The 11233-nt window shown below is 49.2% G+C and overlaps 1 protein-coding gene across 1 annotated transcript; it reads left to right on the top strand.

Annotated features, from left to right (window-relative positions):
* The first annotated feature begins 7894 nt into the window (after positions 1-7894).
* Positions 7895-9475, top strand: LOC125376737 (glycine-rich cell wall structural protein 1.8-like). Its single transcript, XM_048388487.1, has one exon. The coding sequence runs from the start codon at positions 7895-7897 to the stop codon at positions 9473-9475; it is 1581 nt and encodes a 526-aa protein (XP_048244444.1).
* The last annotated feature ends 1758 nt before the right edge of the window (positions 9476-11233 follow it).

The following is an 11233-nucleotide window of genomic DNA, read 5'->3' on the forward strand; positions in this document are numbered from 1 at the left end:
ATTTGTAAGCTGCTCAGTGATGGTTAAAGCAAGTCTACATGTGTCGGGCTGTGTCGAGGAGTATCATATTTGTAAGCTGCTCAGTGATGGTTAAAGCAAGTCTACATGTGTCGGGCTGTGTCGGGGAGTATTATATTTGTACGCTGCTCAGTGATGGTTAAAGCAAGTCTACATGTGTCGGGCTGTGTCGAGGAATATTATCAGACTATCAAGTTGATAAGGGGTTCTACAAGAACGAAGTTTGTTTATCAGGCTCGCTGACTTGGTTGATGCATGTCATCGTTTCCCAATTGCGTGATTCGATGCTCATGATATCAACCACTGGATTGCCTGGTCCAGACTTGATGATATATAGCTGGAATATTGCCGAGTGTGGCTTTAAACAACAAACAAACAAAAACAAAACTGAAACCACATTTGATTTGAACTTTTAGAGCCGTTGTAGCTTATCCAAATAACTGTATTATCCAACTCAGTTCAACAGGACGAACAAGTGGTACTTTTACGAGAGCTTCGAGTACCTATCTACTATGAGAGCTCTTCAGCCGAGAGGAGCGGCGAGTGTTACCTGTCGATGGCAGTGATCGTCTCCTCCACCAAGCACACAACTGATATCAGTCCAAGAACCAGGAACGATATAAATATAGCACTCAGTGACACTTGACGGCCAACTATTTTGCTATTGTACCTGATAGTTTATAACGTTTTCAAATGAGCTTCATGAGACTGACGCGTACTTGTGTTTGTTGTTCAGTTCCATTGTAAACAACACAAATCATTCGTTAATTTCTTTATAGCTGGGTGTATCCATCAATAGTGATCGGCAATGAGAGCTTTCAATGGTTCTGAGACGTGAAGTGATGTGTAAACGTTCATTGTAGACTGTTCACGATGAAAATAGGTCAACGTATTCTCCTGCAACCGGTTATAAACGCAAAAGATATTAAAGTATATTCTTAAATAACAATCACGAAACAAAGTCTCTAATGAGTAAGTGAGTGAGATGGTGATTTATCGCCACTTTGAACAAGCCTTAATCACGCCGCATGATGTGGTAGGAAAGCCGACAGTGAAACATGCCCTGACGTTTACTGTGATGAAACCCACGGACAAAGGTATGGTGCAGACAAACCAAGTATCATCATCCGGGCGACACTGGGATTCGAACCCACCACCACCTGATCCTGACACCTCTAATTACACCGCCTGATGTAACACGTGACCCCAACAGACAAGACTTATGGCGATAACAAAATAGGGACACGTATTTCTAGTTTGTCTCCTCGATTGGATACCGATGACCGAGCGTTAAATGGGGAAACTGTTTTTCGTACGGATATACCGAAATAACGATATCCTGATATACGGATATACCGATATAGGTATATACTCATATACTTATATATCGATATACCTATATACCTATATATGCACATCCCTATAATTCGATATACCTATACCTATATACCTATATACCGATATACTCACATACCTATATATCGATATACCTATATACCTATATACCTAAATACCTATATTCTATATACCAATATACCGATATACCTGTATACCGATATACGTTTATACTCATATACCTATATACCGATATACTCATATACCTATATATCGATATACTCAAATATCGATATACATATATACCTATATTGTATCCACCGATAAACCGATATACCTGTATACCGATATACGTTTATACTCATATACTGATGTACCTATATATCGATATACCTATATACCGATATACGTATATACTCATATACCTATATACCTATATACCTATATGCCTATATACCTATATACCGATATACTCATATATCGATATACATATATACCTATATTGTATCCACCGATAAACCGATATACCTGTATACCGATATACGTTTATACTCATATACTGATGTACCTATATATCGATATACCTATATACCGATATACGTATATACTCATATACCTATATACCTATATGCCTATATACCTATATACCGATATACCGATATACTCATATATCGATATACATATATACCTATATTGTATCTACCGATAAACCGATATACCTGTATACCGATATACGTTTATACTCATATACTGATGTACCTATATAACGATATACCTATATACCGATATACGTATATACTCATATACCTATATACCTATATGCCTATATACCTATATACCTATATACCGATATACTGATATATTCTCCACATGGCCCATGTAGACACACGTCTTTGCTAACATGGCCACAGGTGCTGAGAGCTGACGAGACGTGTTTTACACGACACTCGAGTCTGAGGTGCCAAGTAGGGCGTGTTCCACAGCCACCGTGGAGAGCTGCTCAAGTGCTGAGGGTCTATACTCTACATTACGGAGGGCCAAACACCAGACTGAACACCAGACTAAACATAGCTATTGTCGTAAATATCCTACAGGATATTATCGTACGGCCACACCGTGTTAGGTTGTTGCAAACTCTTGTGTTTGCACATACAAACATTTCAGGCCGTCAGATATCACAGTACTCGACATTATTTGATTTAGATTTGTTCTAAGTCCTGATATCAAAGGCCCCTCTGTTTTTAGTTGCACGCGGTATAAGTTAGCCCAGTGTTCGTTGCTGGCACGTCGTGGTAGTGGGGCATGGAGGGCCCAGTCGTCGCAGGCACCGCAATTCGCTGTACATAATGGCGACCTCACTTGGGCGTGTCAGAAACCTATGATTTGGGTTCGAATCCCGATTCGCTCTGAATAGGTTTCATGATTTGTTTGCACCATACCCGTGCTGGTAGGTGGCATCAAACCCAGAGCTTCATTGTACTCTCTCATAGGGAGCTGGCGCGCGGTGATGTCCCTCACTATTGTTCAAAGCAGCGTTAATTCAAGCTCACACAATCACTCAGTATTTGAACTAGACAAGGCCTCTGCCCTGTCACCAGATCGTCCCCCTCCGTGTTTTAAGTTGAACACTGTCTCCACCATACCCGTGTTCGTGGGTTTCACTAAGTGTCAAACAAACGGTATACCCTTGACCTGACATCACGTGATGTAACTGAAATGTTGTTCAAAGTGGCACAATATACCCCACCCACACCACACACTCCTGAAGACAACTTGCAGAAATAGGAGAGTTTTTGGTGAGTAAGTGAGTGAACAACATCGCGGCTACATCACCGCGGCCTGCACAGGTCGAATCTGGACCAGATGATCCAGTGACTACAAGCATGAGGATGACCACGCCATCGGGACAGGATGACAGACAATCACACAGCAACCCGATCACCATCCTAGTCGGGTCGAACCACAAGAATGGGATGTACCGGCGTCGATCACCACCCCACTCGGCTCCAACCACAAGTACGGGGTATGTCTGACACCCGATCACCACCCCACTCGGCTCCAACCACAAGTATGGGGTATGTCTGACACCCGATCACCACCCCACTCGGCTCAGGCCACAAGTATGGGGTATGTCTGACACCCGATCACCAACCTACTCGGCTCAGGCCACAAGTATGGGATATGTCTGACACCCGATCACCAACCTACTCGGCTCAGGCCACAAGTATGGGGTATGTCTGACACCCGATCACCAACCTACTCGGCTCAGGCCACAAGTATGGGGTATGTCTGACACCCGATCACCACCCCACTCGGCTCAGGCCACAAGTATGGGGTATGTCTGACACCCGATCACCACCCTACTCGGCTCCAACCACAAGTACCGGGTATGACGGACACCTGATCACCCCCCCACTCGGCTCAGGCCACAAGTATGGGGTATGTCTGACACCCGATCACCACCCCACTCGGCTCAGGCCACAAGTACGGGGTATGTCTGACACCCGATCACCACCCCACTCGGCTCAGGCCACAAGTACGGGGTATATTTGAGACCCGGGATCTCCCTGTGGTGAGACAAGTTTTAGTTTCGGGGACATCTCCGTACTGCAGATTTTGTCAATCCTTGGATCATGAACTGCCGGGCGCCCTTGAACAAAGCAGTCAGGCGACATAGCCCCCAAACCTCAACACAGGCTGAAGACAGTCGTAGGTTGTTTTGTACCTCGCCATCCTGGCCATTGGGACGTTTAGAACATTGGTAGTCACGTGGCACCTCAAGTAGATTTCCAAGTTTTCATTGTTTGTTTAACACCCCCCTCAGCAATATTTCTGCTTTATGACGGCGGGCTGTTAATAATCGAGTCTGGACCAGACAATCCAGTGATTGACATCATGCGCATCGATCACCAATTTAGATACGATGATATGCATCAACCAAGTCAGCGAGCCTGACCACTCTATCCCGTAAGTCGCCTCTTACAACAATATGAAACGGATGAGGCGGTCTCACTAGTCTCCTTTATTTCTAGTTCAGATGGTAAATCAGTTGGGTTGCTGTATTGAGACCTGCTCTAACCCGGAATCTTCACGGAACAGATTTCCAAGTAAGAGGTATAACCTTAAATCTGATAACTGAAGAGAATGTGTTGGGTGCTTAAGTATAGAGGATACATATTATTGTATTCGAAAACTTTCATAACCACCATTTTCTAAAGATATTACATCACCAACCTGAGCATGGTTTCAAACAGAGATGTGACAGTAAACGTTCGACACCCGGCACACCATATTTCCCGACAGGTACGTCTCCTGTGCCCATAGAGCAGGTTGCATAGGAGTCCATACATTATAAGTTGTCAACCGATCTCGAGTGGTGTGATGTACCCTGTGTGTGAGCCTATGTACCCCGAGCCGTCAGGTGTGACGTACCCTGTGTGTGAGCCTATGAACCCCGAGCCGTCAGGTGTGACGTACCCTGTGTGTGAGCCTATGTACCCCGAGCCGTCAGGTGTGACGTACCCTGTGTGTGAGCCTATGAACCCCGAGCCGTCATTTGTGACGTACCCTGTGTGTGAGCCTATGTACCCCGAGCCGTCAGGTGTGATGTACCCTGTGTGGGGGCCTATGTACCCCGAGCCGTCTGGTGTGATGTATCCTGTGCGTGAGCCTATGTACCCCGAGCCGTCAGGTGTGACGTACCCTGTGTGTGAGCCTATGAACCCCGAGCCGTCAGGTGTGACGTACCCTGTGTGTGAGCCTATGTACCCCGAGCCGTCAGGTGTGACGTACCCTGTGTGTGAGCCTATGTACCCCGAGCCGTCAGGTGTGACGTACCCTGTGTGTGAGTCTATGTACCCCGAGCCGTCAGGTGTGATGTACCCTGTGTGTGAGCCTATGTACCCCGAGCCGTCAGGTGTGATGTACCCTGTGTGTGAGTCTAAGTACCCCGAGCCGTCAGTTGTGATGTACCCTGTGTGTGAGCCTATGTACCCCGAGCCGTCAGGTGTGATGTACCCTGTGTGTGAGTCTATGTACCCCGAGCCGTCAGGTGTGATGTACCCTGTGTGTGAGTCTATGTACCCCGAGCCGTCAGGTGTGATGTACCCTCTGTGTGAGCCTATGTACCCCGAACCGTCAGGTTTACATGGATGAATGGAACGCGCCACTACACTACTTACCATAGAAGTAAACTGTCATTCGGTCACAGGAGTAAACTGTCACTGGTCACAGAAGTAAACTGTTAAATATCGAAAAAATCAACAAATACCAGTAATTGAAATACCGAGAAATGTCGATATACAAATTATTGCAACATAAGGCTTTCGTAGAAAGAAGCTCTTCCAAGTAACATTGTTTCTAGAAAACTGTTCAGTAGACGCACAACGCCTGGTACTCGTCAAGTAGAATTCTGTGGGGCCAAGGTCAAGCGTGTTGAGGGAGTCCGTCTGTAAGCACGTGAAACCACAGGAAGTGATGACGATGAGGTTGCTGAGGATGAAGATGCCTATGCCGGCGATAATTGTTGTTTGCGACGGCGGTATTGGCGATAATCATGATATGGCAAACGACGATGCCGCACGTGCTGTTGTTTTCAGAAACGGTTGATTATGACAAGATAATTACTACCATCACCATCACCATGCGATCTTGTTTTTGAAAATGTGAGTTCGCAAACTGACTGTAATAGGACCCAGTGTAAATGACTATCTAATAAACTCATTACGCTAAAACAATATTATCTGAATAAACGCTGGCCCGTTACCGCCTGACTCCAGGCAGTGTAAACAAGGAATAAACACAGCACGTGCTCCTGGCGTCACTGGTCCAAATAAGACTGATGCTAACATGTATCCGTGAACTGTTTGTTTGTTGGCTTCTCGTTTAACGCCACACTCGGCAATATTCCAGCTATCGTTCTAAAGAATCGAGTCTGGACCAGACAATCCAGTGACTGACATCACGTTTGTTGTTTAGACCGCACCCAGCAATATTCCAGCTATATGATGGTGGTCTGTAAATAATCTAGTCTGGACTAGACAATCCAGTGATTGACATCACGAGCATCGATACAGAGAATTTGGACACGTTGACGCGCATCGACAAAGTTAGCGAGCCTGACTACCCGATCCCGTTAGTCGCCTCTTACGACGAGCATGGTTTGCTGAAGACCAATTCTAACCCGGGTCTTCACGGGTGACTGACATCACGAGCTTCAATCCATGCAATTGGGAAACGATGACATGCATTCAACCAAGTCTGTGAGCCTGACCGCCCGATCCATTTCGTCGTCTCTTAAGACAAGCAGAAGTTGTTGCGGACCTAGGTCTATTTGCTAGCCTGGACGCCCGGCGGATAGATCGCGCAGAACTGTAGGCACATCATGTCGACGAGATGAGTGAGTGAGTATGGTTTTACGACGCTTTTAGCCATATTCCATCAATATCACGTCGGGGGACACCAGAAATGGGCTTCACACATTGTACCCATGTCGAATCGAACCCGGGTCGAACGCTTTAACCACTAGGCTACCAAACCGCCCCGTCGACGAGCTGAAGTTAAGGTGTTGGCATCAATGGTGATGCAGATACTGATGTCTAACGTTCAACCGACCCGCGTTATCCAGACTCGCTGTAACGCTGAAGTGGTCGAGAGATGGTTAAACGGTAATGTAAAGCTGAATACAGGACTGATTCGAACTGACCAATCATGTGCTTGGTATGCAGACACGTGATTGCCATTTTTTAATACTGACTTACGCCAAACGTATATCTTAACGAGACAAGGGAGTTAACTGAGTATATAAGTCCACTTTCAACTTTTGCCGAACTTGAATTATGAAGTTATATTTTGGCTGGACTAACGAGTCTGTACATAGTGTAATCAAAATCGAGTGACGAAATTGACATCCGATTCGTAAACTGACGTGCAGATTTCGGTCGATTGCAGGTTTTGCAAAACATCTATTCCGACAACTTAGCGTCAACAGATATTTTCCAAATCTTGTCCTGTTTTTAAACAAGGTGCTGACGTGATCTGTTGCACTCCGCGAACTAAGACCCGTTGTATTACAATATAGATCTTGATCGTCTTCACTGGGCGACGCCATTATATTTGAAGCAAATACAAGTCATATGAGAGGTGGAATCTGATTGGTCAATAGGAGGGACATAGTAGGGACATAACTCGTAATAGCCACTGGTGGCGCTACGATCGAGCCCTGGAATTCTAGCCTAGTTCGGCAAGGGTGGAAACTGGACACTTACAGTCAGTTAACTCCCTTGCCTCGCGAAGATGTAAACTTTTTTGTGGAGAGGGGCTCTTGACCAGTGTTACCGTTGATGATGCACCTAGTAATGTCGGGACTTGAGCCAAGACCGCCGGGGTCGAAGTTGAACTGAACCACATGCCGCCCATAAGGCTTTTCCTGGTCTGGTACGTGGGTCTCTTACAGTTCTTTACAGACAAGGCGCTTCATGTGGTAGGTCGGCAGTTTGCAGATATTTACGAAAAGGTTCGTGGTTCGAATCCCATCGCAGGAATGTGGAATTGTATGGCCGCTACACACGCGACATGTCAGGCAGGTCTTGTTCACCTTTCAGAGGGGGAACTTCAGAGGGGAGGGGGACTTCATAGAGGAGGGGGACTTCAGAGAGGAGGGGACTTCAGGGAGGGGGGGGGGGGGGACTTCAGAGGGGAGACTTTCAGAGGGGACTTCAGAGGGGGGACTTCAGAGGGGGGACTTCAGAGGGGAGACTTTCAGAGGGGGGACTTCAGGGGGGGGGGGGACTTCAGAGGGGAGACTTTCAGAGGGGGGACTTCAGAGGGGAGACTTTCAGAGGGAGACTTTCAGAGGGGGACTTCAGAGGGGGGACTTCAGAGGGGAGACTTTCAGAGGGGGGACTTCAGGGGGGGGGGACTTCAGAGGGGAGACTTTCAGAGGGAGACTTTCAGAGGGGGACTTCAGAGGGGGACTTCAGAGGGAAGACTTCAGAGGGGGGACTTTCAGAGGGGGGACTTCAGAGGGGAGACTTCAGAGGGGGGACTTCAGGGGGGGGACTTCAGGGGGGGACTTCGGGGGGGGGGACTTCAGAGGGGACTTCAGAGGGGGACTTTCAGAGGGGACTTCAGAGGGGGGACTTTCAGAGGGGGGACTTCAGAGGGGGGACTTTCAGAGGGGGGACTTCAGAGGGGGGACTTTCAGAGGGGGGACTTCAGGGGGGAGGGGACGTCAGAGGGGACTTCACAGGGGGGACTTTCAGAGGGGGGACTTCAGAGGGGGGACTTTCAGAGGGGGGACTTCAGGGGGGGGGACTTCAGAGGGGGCTTCAGAGGGGGGACTTCAGAGGGGACTTCAGAGGGGGACTTTCAGAGGGGGACTTCAGGGGGGGGGGGGGGGACTTCAGAGGGGACTTCAGAGGGGGACTTTCAGAGGGGGGACTTCAGAGGGGAGACTTTCAGAGGGAGACTTTCAGAGGGGGACTTCAGAGGGGAGACTTTCAGAGGGAGACTTTCAGAGGGGGGACTTCAGGGGGGGGGGACTTCAGAGGGGACTTCAGAAGGGGACTTTCAGAGGGGGGACTTCAGAGGGGAGACTTTCAGAGGGAGACTTTCAGAGGGGGACTTCAGAGGGGGGACTTCAGAGGGGAGACTTCAGAGTGGGGACTTTCAGAGCGGGGACTTCAGAGGGGAGACTTCAGAGGGGGGATTTTCAGAGGGGGGACTTTCAGAGGGGGACTTCAGGGGGGAGGGGACTTCAGAGGGGACTTCAGAGGGGGGACTTTCAGAGGGGGGACTTCAGAGGGGGGACTTTCAGAGGGGGGACTTCGGGGGGGGGACTTCAGAGGGGACTTCAGACGGGGGACTTCAGAGGGGACTTCATAGGGGGGACTTTCAGAGGGGGGACTTCAGGGGGGGGACTTCAGAGGGGACTTCAGAGGGGGGACTTCAGAGGGGACTTCAGAGGGGGGACTTTCAGAGGGGGGACTTCAGAGGGGGGACTTCAGAGGGGGGGGACTTCAGAGGGGGGGGGGGACTTCAGAGGGGAGGGGGACTTCAGAGGGGGGACTTCCAGTATGTGTCAAGAAACCAGTGGAAGCATAATGCAAACTTGCGGGGCTGACAAATAAATATGAGATTATTTATTATACAGCATGATGTGTGTTGATTCAGTTAATGTGGGGATTACCTCGCTAACATGTTGTTTGATTGATTTATGAGACACTATAGATATGTGATAAAGAGAAAAGAGTTTCCACCGCCATCACTATCAATACCGTCACCGCCATCATCACCCAACTATGGACAGCAATATCAACACCAATGAAACATTACCGTGACATAATGCAAGTCACCATCGCCAATATCGACACGCTGTAGATATGGGTCGACCATAGAAGCAGCGAGGTTTGTTCTGGTGTCATACGACAATAGAACTTTGATCGACTTTTCGTCTCCCACCACCTACGTGTGTCAGTGAGAAGGATGTGCGCCTCACATGAACGTGTCTCGCCTGACAGAAGGATGTGCGCCTCACATGAACGTGTCTCGCCTGACAGAAGGATGTGCGCCTCACATGAACGTGTCTCGCCTGAAAGAAGGATGTGTGCCTCACATGCACGTGTCTCGCCTGACAGAAGGATGTGTGCCTCACATGCACGTGTCTCGCCTGACAGAAGGATGTGTGCCTCACATGCACGTGTCTCGCCTGACAGAAGGAACCGTGGCTTACATGCACGTGTCTCGCCTGACAGAAGGATGTGTGCCTCACCTGCACGTGTCTCGCCTGACAGAAGGATGTGCGCCCCTCCTGCACGTGTCTCGCCTGACAGAAGGAACTGTGGCTTACATGCACGTGTCTCGCCTGACAGAAGGATGTGTGCCTCACATGCACGTGTCTCGCCTGACAGAAGGATGTGCGCCCCTCCTGCACGTGTCTCGCCTGACAGAAGGAACTGTGGCTTACATGCACGTGTCTCGCCTGACAGAAGGATGTGTGCCTCACCTGCACGTGTCTCGCCTGACAGAAGGATGTGCGCCCCTCCTGCACGTGTCTCGCCTGACAGAAGGATGTGTGCCTCACCTGCACGTGTCTCGCCTGACAGAAGGCGGTGTGCCTCACATAAACGTGTCTCGCCTGACAGAAGGGTGTGCGCCTCACATGAACGTGTCTCGCCTGACAGAAGGATGTGTGCCTCACCTGCACGTGTCTCGCCTGACAGAAGGATGTGTGCGTCACGTGCACGTGTCTCGCCTGACAGAAGGATGTGTGGCTCACATGAACGTGTCTCGCCTGACAGAAGGATGTGTGCCTCACATGAACGTGTCTCGCCTGACAGAAGGATGTGTGCCTCACCTGCACGTGACTCGCCTGACAGAAGGATGTGCGCCCCTCCTGCACGTGTCTCGCCTGACAGAAGGAACTGTGGCTTACATGCACGTGTCTCGCCTGACAGAAGGATGTGTGCCTCACCTGCACGTGTCTCGCCTGACAGAAGGATGTGCGCCCCTCCTGCACGTGTCTCGCCTGACAGAAGGATGTGTGCCTCACCTGCACGTGTCTCGCCTGACAGAAGGATGTGCGCCTCACCTGCACGTGTCTCGCCTGACAGAAGGATGTGTGCCTCACATAAACGTGTCTCGCCTGACAGAAGGATGTGTGCCTCACATGCACGTGTCTCGCCTGACAGAAGGATGTGCGCCCCTCCTGCACGTGTCTCGCCTGACAGAAGGAACTGTGGCTTACATGCACGTGTCTCGCCTGACAGAAGGATGTGCGCCTCACCTGCACGTGTCTCGCCTGACAGAAGGATGTGTGCCTCACCTGCACGTGTCTCGCCTGACAGAAGGATGTGTGCCCTGCTGTTGTTTATCTGTCACC

Source organism: Haliotis rufescens, unplaced genomic scaffold (genome assembly GCF_023055435.1).
Source record: "Haliotis rufescens isolate VD_foot unplaced genomic scaffold, xgHalRufe1.0.p SCAF_72, whole genome shotgun sequence".
NCBI classification, from domain to species: domain Eukaryota; kingdom Metazoa; phylum Mollusca; class Gastropoda; order Lepetellida; family Haliotidae; genus Haliotis; species Haliotis rufescens.